This window comes from Sturnus vulgaris, chromosome 31 (assembly GCF_052056855.1).
Source record: "Sturnus vulgaris isolate bStuVul1 chromosome 31, bStuVul1.hap1, whole genome shotgun sequence".
NCBI lineage: Eukaryota > Metazoa > Chordata > Aves > Passeriformes > Sturnidae > Sturnus > Sturnus vulgaris.
Genome location: NC_142273.1, coordinates 648,704 through 664,149, shown reverse-complemented (window position 1 = coordinate 664,149; position 15,446 = coordinate 648,704). Strand labels below are relative to the sequence as shown.

Here is a 15,446-nt window from a genome sequence, read left to right as displayed (position 1 = left end):
AGCGTCACTCTGTCCCCAGAGTGCCATGGCTGACAGACTGACTGACACATGGGGCCCTGTGTCACCAACAGCAAGGCCTGACCCAGCCCTGCCACACACAGGTGTTCCAAAATGTCTCGAGACTTCCAACTTTTCCTGTCCCTGACACCCCACCCTGTGCCATGGCCTGATCCCCAGTGCCCTGGGAAAGGGGGAGGCTGCGGAACCCCCCCAGGGCCTTTGTGACATCATGGTGTGGGGAACACGGCACAGGAGGGGTTTGAGACAGGGCAGAAGGGAATCCAGAGCTCTGGTTTTTAGTGGCAGCCCAAAATTGGAGAATCCCATTCCTAAAGCGCCACAGAGCTGAACAAAGAAACACCATCTCTGCCAGTTGAACCAAAAAGCTGCATTTTGGTGCCAAAAAGAGGGAAACGAGTCCTGTGTTCCCCGGGCACTGGGAGGAGGGATGAGGAGCCGTGGGTGTACTGGGAGTGCTGAGAGGGGCATTGCAGAGGCACTGGGAGTACAGGGGAACTGGGAGAGAGAATGGGAACCACCTGGATCTACTGGGAGTAATGGAGAGGCACTGGGAGGGGAAACAGGGAGCTCTTGGGGGTACTGGGAGCACGGTGGGGAGGGAATGGGGAAATCTCTGAGGGTACTGGGAGCACTTGGATGTGGAATGGGGAGGCACTGGGGGGAGTGGAAGGGGGGTGGGGAGGCCCTTGGGGGTTCAGAGGCCATGGGGAGCTCTGGGTGCCCTGGTGACCCCTCACTTGTGCCCACCTAGCCGTGAATGTTGGGCACCCACGGGAGCCGTAGGGGGGACACCCACGGGTGGTTGCCCATGGGTGGGGTCCCCCAGTTTCCCCAGTGTCCCCAGTTCCCCCAGTTCCCAGCCATGCCCCGATTGTCACAGCACATTCCCGGAGATGTCCCCACATTCCCGAGGTCGCCCATGGGTTGCTGCCAGCTCTGTGTAGGTCACCTGGGGATCCTGGAGTGTGGTGGCACAGGGGGACACTGCGAGAGACACTGGCTGTGGCATCTGGGCACAGGGACACCCATGGGTGACGTGTCCCTGTGTCCCAGCCCGGACTCACCCCCCGTCTGCTTGGTGATCACGACGTGGGTGTACAGCACCTCCCCCTCCTCTGGGGGGGCCGGGGGCTCCGGGGGGGCCCTGAGGGAATCAAGGGGATGTGTGGGGGGGATGGGAGGTCTTGGGGGTTGGGGTGAAAGGGGAGAGTGTGGTTTGAGCCCCCCACTCACCTTTCCTGCTGCTTCCTGGCAGCTGCAAAGGAAAGAGGGGAGGGGTAACTGTGGGGTCCCCATGGCCCCGACCCCTCTCAGGAATCATCAAACCCCACTGCACCCTCAGTTTTCCCCAGGACCCCTGAGCATCCCTGGAGGTCCCCAGAACCCCTGAACCACCCCAGTGCTCTGCACACCCTGAGCTCTAGAAGCTCAAGCCTGACATGAAGGGGGACTTTCCAAATTCCCCTGGGATCACTGAAAGAACCCCCAAAAACCCTGCAAGTCCCACCAACATGACCCCAAATCCTTCAGGACCCTGAGTAAAGGTCATGAGCTCTCAGCACTGCCCAAGTCAGGAGCTCTGGGTGCCGCCCCATCACCCCCACATTTAGGTGTCCCCCCAGCCCCGGGGGTCCCCATTGTCCCCATTGTCACCCACCCCTGTTGTGGCACCGGTGCCAGCCCACAGCCCCAGCCAGGAGCAGGAGCAGGAAGAGGAGGGACCCGCCAAGGCCTGCGGCCACTGCTGGGGACAGAAGGACACATCAGGGTCACCTGTCACTGCAGGGCTCCTGCAATCCCAGTGAGCCCGTGTGACCCCACCTGTGATCCAGTGTCCCTGTGGTGTCACCTCCAGGGCCAGCTCTGGGCTGAGTGCCCGGAACACGTGGTGCCCGTCCTGTCCCAGCTGGTTGGTGGCCACGCACTGGTAGGTGCCCGAATGTCCCACATCGACGGCCCCAAGCTCCAGGAGGGGACTCCGGGCCACCTCGTGCCCGTCACGCAGCCAGGTGAAGGTGACAGGGGCTGAGCCCACCTGCACCGAGCAGCGCAGGGTCACGGGGTCACCTGGGCGCACCTGGAGTGCCGGGGGACCGGGGGTGATGGTGGCATTGGCCACGGGCACTGCGGGGACACAGACAGGGCTGAGGCCGGGGGGAGGGGCCGGCACCCGGTGTGGGGGGATGAGGGAGTCTGCATGGTGGCACCTGGAGACAGAGGGTCTCCTTCACCCAGGACAGTGACCCCATGGTGCTGGGGGTCATCATGTGGTGTGGGATGAGGACATGTGATGGGTGAGAGGTGGGGGATGAGGATGGGATGAGGGTGAGGTGAGGGCGGGATGAGTGATGCTGTGTCCAAGGGCAGGGATGGCCGTCACCTGGTGGGGGGCACGGAATGGCGTGGGTGGGATGTGATGGGGTCTATGGGGCACATCAACGGGGCGTCACCCCAATGCCAAGGGTCTCAGTGCCCTGGGAGGGTCACGCTCAGCAGGGTGAATGTGACCTGGTGTGCAGTGGGGGATGTGACAGCTGGGCTTAGGGATGCAGGGCTTGGATATCCTGGGTGGGGATCCCTGGAGCCAGACGGTCCCAGATGCCCTGGTCTGTGACACCCAGTGTTGGGGGCTGTGAGCTGGGCTGGGGATGGTGTGGGGGGATGAGGTGGGATGGGAATGTGTGGAATTGGGGATGCCGTGGGTGGTCACCCTCAGCCCGAGGGTCCCGCTCACCCAGGACAGTGACGTTCAATGCGGGGCTCTCGGCCACGCTGTCACCATCGCTGACCTGGAACTGGCAGGGGGGTTCCCAGGGAGGGCTGAGGGGTCCCGTAAAGGCTGTGGGGGTGTCGGGGTAGGGCTGTGGGGTGCTCACCCTGCACTGTCACTGTCACCTGCGCAGATTCCTTCCACCCCCAGATTCCCATCCAGCCCCTGCAGTGGTAGCGGCCGCTGTGGTTCAGCCCCAGAGGGGACAGGGACAGCTCGGTGCCATCGCGGAGCCTCCCCAGTTTGTTCCCGTCCCGGTAGAAGGACACCCAGGTGACCGAATTGTCCCGCCAGCCCCGGCAGCGCAGTGTCACCGTGTCCCCCTCCAGCAGCGCCCGCGCCGGCACCTGTAGCACCAGCCAGTCTGTGGGACAGGGGGGACCTGTCACAGCCGGTGTCACCCGGACCCCCCATTGGGTCACAGCAGGGGTCCCCAGTTCCAGCACGGGGATCCCCCTGTACTGGGATGCTCTGGGATGTCCCCAGAGCAGGGGACAGGCTCTGGTCACACCAGGGGTGACCCATGGAGCTGAGCCCACCCTGAGCCCTCGGGGTCCCCGCGGGTGCCAGGCTGGGGACACCCAAATCCCTCTCACCAATTGAGACTGTCAGTCGGCGGCTGAACCTGGTCCCGGGTCTCTCACACTGGTAGGTGCCACTCTCGGTGACACGGAATCTGTCGCGTCTTTCCTGTCCCCAGCGCTGCCCGTCCTTGTACCAGGTGGTGTCACCGGCGGTCCCCGAGCCCTGGCAGGTCAGTGTCACCCGGTCCCACAGCACCGCCGGCCTCCAGGGGGGCTCCACCAGGAGCTGGGGGCTCTGGGCACCTGCGGGTGACAGGGGACACCAGCCTGGCAGGGCCACCACGGGGCTGGGGACAGCGGGGCAGGGACATGGCATCCCCCGAGGACTCACCAGCGAGGCCGAGGGTCTGGGCTGGAAGGGAGAAGCGATAGGGCTGGCTGGGGGTGGCACCGTGGGGACAGCAGCACCTGGGGCACCTGGTGTGGTGTCTGTCCCCAAAGTGTCCCCACGGGAACACTGGTGTAGCACGGAGGGTTTGAGCACAGGGACACCTCGGTCACCCTGGGCTGAGGGAGGACATGGGGACACTGTGGACACCCCATGTGTGCACAGGTCACCTCCCCCAGCCCTACTGCACCTGTCCCCACGGCCACATCCCCATGGCCCTGTGCCCGTGATCCCATTCCCATGGCACCTGTCCCCATGGCCCATCTGCATGGGACGTGGCCCTTGTCCCTGGCCCTGCATCCCTGTCTCCCTGTCCCTGTCCCCACAGCTGCCCCAGCCCCAAGGTTCCTTTTGCCACATCCTTGTCCCCCCATCTCGATCCCCCTGTTCCCATCCCCACATCCCAGTTCCCCTCTTCCTGTCCCCAGGGCCACCCCACGACTCTGGTCACACTGGGCTCCATGCCCATGCCCTGGCTCTGCTGGCCTTGGGGACCTCAGGGGACCCCGCAGCCCCCCTGTGCCCCCTCCCCACCGCTCTCTGCCTCACCGGGGCCCATCCCGGCCACCCAGCCTTGTGGCCACCCTGCACATACCCTGTCCCCGGCGTGGGGCCACCCTGCCCTCACCGTGTGCCACCACCACAGTGCAATGAGATCTGAGCTCGCTTCCTTCCCTTTTTCCCGCGAAGCCGCCACCCAGGGGACAGGTGGCCACAGCAGCGAGTGACAGCCAGTGCCCATGGCCGGGGACAGCGGGATGGCCGGGAAGGTGGCGCTGCTCCTGTGGGGTGAGTGCCCCGGGCACGGGCCTGACGCCCCGGGGATGGGCCCCGGTGAGGCAGAGAGCGGTGGGGAGGGGGCACAGGGGGGCTGCGGGGTCCCCTGAGGTCCCCAAGGCCAGCAGAGCCAGGGCATGGACATGGACCCCAGTGTGACCAGAGTCGTGGGGTGGCCCTGGGGACAGAAACAGTGGGACAGGAACAGAGGAACTGGGATGTGGGGATGGGAAGAGGGAGATCGAGATGTGAGGACAAGGATGTGGCAAAAAGGCTCGGGGAGCACCAGTGTCACCTCCTGGTACAAAGACAGGCAGCGCTAGGGGCAGAAGGGATTCGACCTCTTCCTTGTCACCGAGAGTGGCACCTACACAGGTGACAGAGCCGGCAGTGGGCTCAGCCCCACCGTGATGGTGTCAGATGGTGAGGGAGGATCTGAAATGCTCAGGGTGGCTCCCTGATAGGTCTGGGTGGCTCCACTCTGTGGGTGGCCTCACAGCCCTCGTTTGGCCTCACACCCCTCGTTTGCATCCCAGTGCACCCCAATGTGGTGGGATTTGGTACTGACAGCTGTGCCATGGGACTGCTCCTGGAGTCCCTGGGACCCTCCCATGCTGTGGACACTCCAGCCAGATGTCCCCGCTGCCATGGGCACCCACTTTGGAGCTGTCTCGTGTTCCTCAGTGTGACGGGACCCTCCTGTCCCACAGAGCAGCTGGTGCTGCAGGCGCCAGCACGGGCGCTGCTGGAGGGGAACACGGTGACACTGCGCTGCGGGGGCTGGCTGGAAATTCTGTCACCAGGGCGCAATTTTTTTGCAAGGATGGGAAGGAGCTCAGAAGGTCCCTCAGGGGCACTGAGCTATCTCTGTCCCCTCTGCAGCTCCACAACAGCAGCTGCTACCACTGCGGGGGGTTGGTGGGCTCAAAAATGCCACTGTCAGCACTAGTGACAGTGACAGTGCGTGGTGAGCACTTCCAAGGCTGGAACTCCAATATCCTGACACCCAGAAAGCCACTTCTCAGAAAACTCAGAGTCACAGACCTCACCCCCGTCTCCTTCTCAAAGTACGTTTGGGCTCTGAGAGTTGCCCCACCCACACCATCTCCAATTCCACACATTCCCATTCCACCTCATCCCCCCAACACCATCCCCAGCCCAGCCCAGCTCACAGCCCCCACCACTGGGTGTCACAGACCAGGGCAACTGGGACCGTCTGGCTCCAGGGATCCCCACCCAGCACATCCAAGCCATGCATCTCTAAGTCCAGCTCTCATATCACCCGCGGCACATCAGGTCACATTCACCCTACTGAGCATCACCCTCTCAGGGGACTGAGGCCTTTGGCATTGAGGTGAATCCCCCCATTGATGTGCCTCATGGCACCCATCACATCCCACCCATGCCATTTTGCACCCTCCCCACCATCCCCACCATGCTTGGACACAGCGTCCCTTATCCCACCCTCATCCCATCCTCATCCGCCACCCCTCACCCATCACATGTCCTCATCCCACACCACATGATGATCCACAGCACCACTGTCCTGGATGAAGGAGACCCTCTGTCTCCAGGTGCCACCATGCAGACTCCCTCATCCCCAAATGCCGGGTGCCAGCCCCTCCCCCCCGCCTCAGCCCTGTCTGTGTCCCCGCAGTGCCCGTGGCCAATGCCACCATCACCCCCGGTCCCCCGGCACTCCAGGTGCGTCCAGGTGACCCCGTGACCCTGCGCTGCTCGGTGCAGGTGGGCTCAGCCCCTGTCACCTTCACCTGGCTGCGTGACGGGCACGAGGTGGCCCGGGGTCCCCTCCTGGAGCTTGGGGCCGTCGATGTGGGACATTCGGGCACCTACCAGTGCGTGGCCACCAACCAGCTGGGACAGGACGGGCACCGCGTGTTCCGGGCACTCAGTCCAGAGCTGGCCCTGGAGGTGACACCACAGGGACACTGGATCACAGGTGGGGTCACACGGGGTCATTGGGATTGCAGGATCCTCAGAGTGAGAGGTGACCCTGATGACTTCTGTCCCCAGCAGTGGCCGCTGGGCTTGGTTGGTCCCTCCTCTTCCTGCTCCTGCTCATGAGTGTAACTGTGGGCTGGCACAGGTGGAACTACATGGGTCGGTGACAATGGGGAATATGGGGGCCCTGGGGAGCTGAGGGACCAGCTAAGTGTGGGGTGGCACCCACAGCCCTTGACTTGGGCAGCGCTGAGCACTTAGGACCTCTGCTCAGGATCCTGAAGGATTTGCGGTGGTGTCAGAGGGTCTTGCAGGTATTTTGAGGGTTCTTTCTGTGATCCCGGAGGAATTTGGAGGTTGCTCTTCCCTGTCAGGCTTGAGCTTCTGGAGACTCAGGGGGTCCAGAGCACTGGGGTGGTTCAGGGGTTCTGGGGGCTCACCAGGGATGCCCAAGGTTCCTGGGAGAAATTGAAGGTGCAGTGGGGTTTGAGGATTCCTGAGAGGGGTCAGGGCCATGGGGAACCCCACAGTTACCCCTCCCCTCTTTCCTTTGCAGCTGCCAGGAAGCAGCAGGAAAGGTGAGTGGGGGGCTCAAACCACACTCGCCCCTTTCACCCCAACCCCCAAGACCTCCCATCCCCCCCACATATCCCCTTGATTCCCTCAGGGCCCCCCCGGAGCCCCCGGCCCCCCCAGAGGAGGGGGAGGTGCTGTACACCCACGTCGTGATCCCCAAGCAGACGGGGGGTGAGTCCGGGCTGGGACACAGGGACACGTCACCCATGGGTGTCCCTGTGCCCAGATGCCACAGCCAGTGTCTCTCGCAGTGTCCCCTGTGCCACCACACTCCAGGATCCCGAGGTGACCTACGCAGAGCTGGCAGCAACCCATGGGCGACCACGGGAATGTGGGGACATCTCCGGGAATGTGCTGTGACACTCCGGGCACGGCTCGGTACTGGGGTGCTCTGGGGGCACTGGGAGTACTGTGGGCACTAGGGGACCCCACTCATGGGCTGCCACACCTGTGTGTCCCTCCCACTGCCCCCGTGGGTGCCCAACATTCACGCCTAAGTGCGCACAAGTAGGCGGTCACGTTTGCGACTGCACAGAGCACCCAGAGCTCCCCATTCCCCCAGAACCCTCAAGGGCTTCCCCACCCCCTTCCATTATAACCAGTGGCTCCCCATTCCACATCCAAGTGCTTCCTGAACCCTCAGACAGTTCCCTATTTCCTCCCCACAGTGTTCCCAGTATCCCCAAGGGCTCCCTTTCCCCTCCCAGTGCCTCTCCATTGCTCCCAGTAGATCCAGGTGGTTCCCATTCTATCTCCCAATACCCCTGTACTCCCAGTGCCTCTGCAATGCCCCTCTCAGCACTCCCAGTACACCCACGGCTCCTCATGTCTCCTCCCATGTTGGATCCCTGAAATCTGGAGGTTTTGAGAGTTCTGTGCTTTCACACAGAGAAAACACTGAAAAACATTGCTTTTTACCTGAGGCCTTGGAGACATCTTCTTGTTGAGGAATGGCTTACTGATCAGGGTCATGGGTCTTTGGAAGCATTGTTCAATCAATCCCCTTGTTGATCTGAATAAGACAGGCTGTACATCATTTCACAAGTGTTTCAATATGTTTTAATGTGGCAAGGGCACTGTAATCTTGTCATCCTGCTCTATGCAACTTTACAGAAGTTTCTCATGAGAACAAGGAAGAAACTTGGCAAGAAGAAGCAGCGAGGCAGGAATCTGCAACCAATCAAAATATGACAGCTGCACTTGTTGCTTGCTAAGTGTATAGAAAACCATTGTAACAGAGAATAAACGGAGCTTGCTTTATCAATCATATTGATTGTCTGCATGCCTTCCCTCCCCGTTGCTCGCGTCACCCCGCATCTTCTAAATATGAATGATGAAATAGAAATCATGTGTGTAGTGAATTAGAAGTGTGTGCAGTGAATTAGAAGTGTGTGTTTTCATGGGGTGATGGGTTTTAAATTTGAGGTTTTTATAGTATAGTAATAGGTATGGGACAACATGGAGGTTTTTGAGTGTTGTCTCTTTCTTTGTTCATCTTTCTTCTTCTTCCTTCTTCATGGTTTTCTGGTAGTAATTTCTGGTTGGTCAGTCAGTGTCACTCTAAGGGTGATGGGAATCTGGTTATTGGTTCAAAAGTATAAATAATGTAGGTGTTAATTCTCTATTGGACTGTTTGCCATAAAAGACCTTGTAGCAGTTGCATCTGTAGGCATTGTTCCTCGCTTCTAGCAAGTAGTGGAAGTGCTGTTTTACTCCATGTACTTTCTGATAAGATATAATAAACATCCAAGCCTGAACACCAGAGAAACTGTTTCCATCGTGTTCCTGTTAATCCTGACTCTGAGGGAAGACAGTCGAGACAGATGACAAACCACTAATTAAAGTGATGCAAACCCTCACCTGGCTGTTACACTCCCAGTGCCCAGGGAACACAGGACTCGTTGCCTTTCTATTGGAACCAAAATGCAGCTTTATGGTTAAACTGGCAAAAATGGTGTTTCTTTGTTCAGATCTGCCAGGCTCTAGGGATGGGATTCTCCAATTTTAGGCTGCCACTAAAAACCAGTGCTCTAGATTCCCTTCTGCCCTGTCTCAAACCCCTCTTCTGCTGTGTTCCCCACACCATGATGTCATAAAGGCCCTGGGGCGATCTGGAGCCTCCCCCTTTCCCAGGGCAGTTGGGATCAGGCCATGGTGCAGGGACGGGTGTCAGGGTTAGGAAAAGTTTGATGTGTCAAGACATTTTGGAACACCTGTGTGTGGCAGGGATGGGTGAGACAGACTCCTGTATCTCAGTCAGTCTGTCAGCCATGGAACACTGGGGACAGAGTGACGCTCTGCCAAACCCAACTCCTGAGTGGCCGAGGGACCAGGAGTCCCACCTTGGTAGAGGCCCCTTGGTGGCCCAAGGGCTTCAAAGGCAGAGCATGAGGTGGCCAAGTGTCTGAGCCTGTCTTCTCTAGGAGTGTCTGTCCCATCCACGCTGGAACTGAAGAGACCAAACTGTCTTGGTTTAAAGTAGAACCATCTCCAAGGAAAGTAGGAACTTCTCTGGAATGGAAAGAGGACGCATCCCTCCAAATTGTTATAATTGTAAAAATTATGGCGCTACCAGGCAAAAAAAGTCTGAAAAGGAATAACAGTTCGTTGCCAGGAAATCTATAGAACAGAACAGAACAAAGAGCACCATAAGAACAGAAATTTCCAACCTGCTCAGGGCAGTTTGTTCATCTTTGGTGCAGTTTTGGCCACGGCCAGCAGGGGGCGCTGCAGGGAGCAATCCCGACCAGCAGGGGCGGCAGCAGGGAGCAATCCCGGCCAACAGGGGGCGCTGCAGGGAGCAATCCCGGCCAGCAGGGGGCGCCCCGGTGCCGCTCGAACCCCTCAGGGGCCATGGCGGCCTCGGGCGGGAGGGACCAGGGGAAATCGCTCCTTTTGCAAACTCACGCTTTGCACCAATCGCTCCCGGCACCAGCACCGGCAGCGCCCGGGCAGAAGAGACCAAGGCAGCAGCTTGGATCCCAGTGCCCAGGGGCAGCGGAGCAGTGTCCCGGGGCCAGGCACACACCCTGCGCAACACCCGCCACCGCTCTCCCTGATCCCCAACGCAAGGAAGGCACCACCCAACCCCAGGCAGCTCTCAGCTCCACAACAGCACCTCTCGGGCCTTTCCAGCACAACTCCTGAAAACCCTCAGCCTTTCCCTGCCTTTTCCTCCTTCAGCCCTGGCACAGCAGCTTTGGGAATGCTGAATTGCCCTGGGATGTTGAGGAAAGCAGGTGCTCCTTGCTGACACTGCCAGGGCTCCTCAGGGGCTCCACAGCTCGTTTGGAGCTGCTGCTCTTCCTGGGCCACTGCTGGTCCCGATACAGCAGCCCCAGGAGAGGGAGGTGGAGCAGACTCTTAACGAGCTGTTGGAATTTGGGCCGGGGGTCCTGAAGTTCAGCTGTGCTGCTTAACCATCCCTGTGCACGAACACTAGGCTCTGCTACCTCTCCCGGGGATTTTGGGCTACTGAGGAAGCACTGGACACATTTAGGGGATCACAGGCCTCCAGCTCTGCCCATAAGGACCTTTTTTGGTTGCCGGCAAGGTTTTGTGGAGCTCCTCACCTTGGCCACTGCGCAGGGATGGGCATTGGCCAGCCCTGCTCTGGCCAGCCCCAGCTGGCAGCCAGGACCTGAGGCTCCCCCCGCCCCCTTGGCTTTGATTCTCGCAGCTCTCGAGCTGCTGCAAAGGTGACAATTCTGGGGGGAAAAGGCGTGGCTGTGGTTTGCTCAGCTCTGCAAGAAGCACAAAACCCAGGGTGAGCCCAAGCAGTGGCTCTGCGAGGGCCTTTGATGGTTTTCAGAGCAGGGCTGGCTGGAAACCCCCCCTGCAGGGGCAGCTGCGAGGGAACCAGTGCGGAAATGCAGCAATTGATCATTTGGTGCCTGTGCCCAAGGCACTGAGAGAGCCCCACAACTGCTGCAAATGCCACAAGGATCTGCTCAACGACCTGACCGGAACCCTCCTCCTTCCTGAGCTGAGCAGGCAGAGCTGAACAAACCAAAACCATTTCTGCCGCTTTAATCCAAAAGCTGCGTTTGTGTCCAATAAGAGGGACAAGGGTCCTGTGCCCCCTGGCACTGGGGGAGGGAAAGGGGAGCCCTGGGGGCATACTGGGAGCACTGGGAGCACTGGAACGGGGAGCTCTGGGCAGCCTCACATGGAACCCCGCAGTCGTGGCCACCTCCCGGGCACGATGGGCAACCACAGGAGCCGAGGGAGTGTGGGACACAAGAGGTGTGCCGTCGGTTAGGGAACTCCAGTGTCCCCAGTGTCCCCATTGTCCCCATTGTCCCCAGTGTCCCCAGTGCCCCCAGTGTCCCCAGTGTCCCCAGTGTCCCCAGTGTCCCCAGTGTCCCCAGTGTCACTGCTCGTTCTCGTAGCTGTCCCTGCGGTGCCGCTGTCGCCCGTGGGGTCCCGGCAGCTCCTCGTGGTCCCCTGGGGCTGTGGAGTGTCCTGAGTGAGGCTCCGGGGTTGGGGACCTGGGTGGGGGTGACACCCGTGGGTGACGTGTCCCTGTGCCCCCCTGTACTCACCCCCTGCCCTCTCGGTGCCCACGATGTGCGGGTCCAGCACCGCCCCCTCCTCCGGGGGGGCCGAGGGCTCCTGGGGAGGCCTGCGGGGATAAGGGGGGGTCTGTGGGGGTGCGGGGCTTCCTGCGCTGGGGGTAAAATGGGGGGTCAGACCTGGAGCCCCCCACTCACCTTTCCTGCTCCTTCCTGAGGGCTGCAAAGGAAAGAGGGGGGAGGGGTGACTCTGGGGGCCTCAGGGCCCTTGAACACCCTCGGGACCCCTGACTGCCCCCTGAGCCCCCAAACTCCCCCAAAACCCCTGACAGAACCCCCAACATCCCTGCACGACCCTCCAGGACCTCCCCAAATCCCCCAGGAGCCCCAGCTGAGGTCTCTGGGGGCTCAGCTTCACCCAAGTCAGGAGCTGTTGGTGACACCCTATGGCCCCCCCACTATGGGGGCTTCACCCCAATCCCTGGGACCCCCATGTCCCCCCATTGTCACCCACCCCGGCGGTGCCACCAGCGACAGCCCCCGATGACAGCCAGGAGCAGGAGCAGGAACAGGAGGGTCCTGCCGAAATTCACAGTCACTGCTGGGGACAGAGGGGGACACACAGGCGTCACCCTGAGCCCCGGGGGTCCTGATCAGCCCGGTGAGCCCGTGTGACCCCACCTGTGTTCCGGTGCTGTCCAGTGGTTCCCTGTGGTGTCACCTCCAGGGCCAGCTCTGGGCTGAGTGCCCGGAACACGCGGTGCCCGTCCTGTCCCAGCTGGTTGGTGGCCACGCACTGGTAGGTGCCCGAATGTCCCACATCGACGGCCCCAAGCTCCAAGAGGGGACCCCGGGCCACCTCGTGCCCGTGGTGCAGCCAGGTGAAGGTGACAGGGGTTGAGCCCACCTGCACCGAGCAGCGCAGGGTCACGGGGTCACCTGGACGCACCTGGAGTGCCGGGGGACCGGGGGTGATGGTGGCATTGGCCACGGGCACTGCGGGGACACAGACGGGGCTGAGGCCGGGGGAGGGGCTGGCACCCGGTGTGGGGGGATGAGGGAGTCTGCATGGTGGCACCTGGGGACGGAGGGTCTCCTTCACCCAGGACAGTGACCCCGTGGTGCTGGGGGTGATCATGTGGTGTGGGATGAGGGCATGTGATGGGTGAGGGGTGGGGGATGAGGATGGGATGAGGGTGAGGTGAGGGTGGGATGAGGGATGCTGTGTCCAAGGGCAGGGATGGCCGTCACCTGGTGGGGGGCACGGAATTGCGTGGGTGGGATGTGATGGGGTCCATGAGGCACATCAAAGGGGGCGTCACCCCGATGCCAAGGGTCCCGGTGCCCTGGGAGGGTCACGCTCAGCAGGGTGAATGTGACCTGGTGTGCAGTGGGGGATGTGACAGCTGGGCTTAGGGATGCAGGGCTTGGATGTGCTGGGTGGGGATCCCTGGAGCCAGACGGTCCCAGATGCCCTGGTCTGTGACACCCAGTGGTGGGGGCTGTGAGCTGGGCTGGGCTGGGGATGGAGTGGGGGGATGAGGTGGGATGGGAATGTGTGGAATTGGGGATACCGTGGGTGGGGTCACCCTCAGCCCGAGGGTCCCGCTCAACCAGGACAGTGACGTTCAATGCGGGGCTCTCGGCCACGCTGTCACCATCGCTGACCCGGCACTGGCAGGGGGGTTCCCAGGGAGGGCTGAGGGGTCCCGTGGGGGCTGTGAGGGCTCCCCGTGCCCATCCCCGCACTCACTGCGCACCGTGACGCCGAGCCGGGCGCTGCTCTTCCACACGGCCCCCCCCTCGGAGCGCACCTCGCAGCTGTAATTCCCCGAGTGGGAGACCCCCACGGCGGGCACCAGGAGCTGCGGGGACCCCTGCGGGCCCCCCACCAACTGCCCGTGCCGGTAGAAGCGGTACAGGAGAGGGGCTGGGGGCCGCAGGGGGCTGGGGGTGCTGAGGCAGCTGAGACTGAGGAGGGACCCCTCGGGGAGCTCGGGGGGACCCTCCAGCACCAAGACAGGCGTGAGCTCTGTAGAGATTGGAGGGGGATTTGTGTCCCCGAGTGCCTGGGGAGGGGCTGTGTTGGTGTCGGGGTGGGGCTGTGGGGTGCTCACCCTGCACTGTCACTGTCACCTGCGCAGATTCCATCCACACCCGGCTTCCCACCCAGCCCCTGCAGTGGTAGAGGCCGCTGTGTTTCAGCCGCAGAGAGGACAGGGACAGCTCGGTGCCATCGCGGAGCGTCCTCAGTTTGTTCCCGTCGCGGTAGAAGGACACCCAGGTGACCGAATCGTTCCCCCAGCCCCGGCAGCGCAGTGTCACCGTGTCCCCCTCCAGCAGCGCCCGCGCCGGCACCTGCAGCACCAGCCAGTCTGTGGGACAGGGAGGACCTGTCACACCCGGTGTCACCAGAACCCCCCATTGGGTCACAGCAGGGGTCTCCAATTCCAGCACGGGGATCCCCCTGCACTGGGATGCTCTGGGATGTCCCCAGGGCAGGGGACAGGCTCTGGTCACACCATGGGTGACCCATGGAGCTGAGCCCACCCTGAGCCCTCGGGGTCCCCGCGGGTGCCAGGCTGGGGACACCCAAACCCCCCTCACCATCTGAGACTGTCACGGGGGGGCTGAGCCTGGTCCCGGGTCTCTCACATTGGTAGGTGCCACTCTCGGTGACACGGAAGCTGTCGCGTCTCTCCTGTCCCCATCTCTGCCCGTCCTTGTACCAGGTGGTGTCACCGGCGGTCCCTGAGCCCTGGCAGGTCAGTGTCACCCGGTCCCACAGCACTGCCGGCCTCCAGGGGGGCTCCACCAGGAGCTGCGGGCTCTGGGCACCTGCGGGTGACAGGGGACACCAGCCTGGCAGGGCCACCACGGGGCTGGGGACAGCGGGGCAGGGACATGGCATCCCCCGAGGACTCACCAGCGAGGCCGAGGGTCTGGGCTGGAAGGGAGAAGGGACAGGGCTGGCTGGGGGTGGCACCATGGGGACAGCAGCACCTGGGGCACCTGGTGTGGTGTCTGTCCCCAAACTGTCCCCACGGGAACACTGGTGTAGCACGGAGGGTTTGAGCACAGGGACACCTCGGTCACCCTGGGCTGGGGCAGGACATGGGGACACTGTGGACACCCCATGTGTGCACAGGTCACCTCTCCCAGCCCTACATCACCTGTCCCCACGGCCACATCCCCATGGCCCTGTGCCCGTGATCCCATTCCCATGGCACCTGTCCCCATGGCCCATCTGCATGGGACGTGGCCCTTGTCCCTGTCCCTGCATCCCTGTCTCCCTGTCCCTGTCCCCACAGCTGCCCCAGCCCCAAGGTTCCTTTTGCCACATCCTTGTCCCCCCATCTCGATCCCCCTGTTCCCATCCCCACATCCCAGTTCCCCTCTTCCTGTCCCAAGGGCCACCCCACGACTCTGCTCACACTGGGCTCCATGCCCATGCCCTGGCTCTGCTGGCCTTGGGGACCTCAGGGGACCCCGCAGCCCCCCTGTGCCCCCTCCCCACCGCTCTCTGCCTCACCGGGGCCCATCCCCGGGCCGTCAGGCCCGTGCCCGGGGCACTCACCCCACAGGAGCAGCGCCACCTTCCCGGCCATCCCGCTGTCCCCGGCCATGGGCACTGGCTGTCACTCGCTGCTGTGGCCACCTGTCCCCTGGCTGGTGGCTCTTCCCATGAAGGGACAGGAAGCGAGGTCACGTCTCGTCCCCACGTGTAGGTGGCCTCCGGTGGGGGCAGGGTGTGGACAGGATGGGGACAGGGTGGGGACCCTGTGGGACATGGGGGTGATGGTGGGACTTGGTTCCGGCTGAGTGCTGCCAGAATTTGAAGGCTGAGGTGGTGC

At 62.2% G+C, this 15,446-nt stretch overlaps 1 protein-coding gene across 1 annotated transcript; it reads right to left on the bottom strand.

Annotated features, from left to right (window-relative positions):
- Nucleotides 1-895: 895 nt before the first annotated feature.
- On the bottom strand, nt 896-15,218 carry LOC148220715 (high affinity immunoglobulin gamma Fc receptor I-like). The gene is made up of 9 exons (XM_088180946.1): nt 15,170-15,218; nt 14,519-14,539; nt 14,200-14,430; nt 2,898-3,155; nt 1,843-2,145; nt 1,679-1,762; nt 1,255-1,276; nt 1,086-1,165; nt 896-1,005 (listed from the first exon to the last, which is right to left on the bottom strand). The coding sequence occupies exons 1-9, from the start codon at nt 15,216-15,218 to the stop codon at nt 896-898; spliced, it is 1,158 nt and encodes a 385-aa protein (XP_088037072.1).
- Between the last annotated feature and the right edge of the window lie 228 nt (nt 15,219-15,446).

Coding starts and splice junctions, on each gene's coding strand:
- LOC148220715 (XM_088180946.1), bottom strand. CDS start 15,218: ATGGCCGGGGACAGCGGGATGGCCGGGAAGGTGGCGCTGCTCCTGTGG. Junction 1,763..1,842: donor ACAGGGACACTGGATCACAG/GTGGGGTCACAC, acceptor TGTCCCCAGCAG/TGGCCGCAGGCCTTGGCGGG. Junction 1,006..1,085: donor GATCACCAAGCAGACGGGGG/GTGAGTCCGGGC, acceptor TGTCTCTCGCAG/TGTCCCCCTGTGCCACCACA.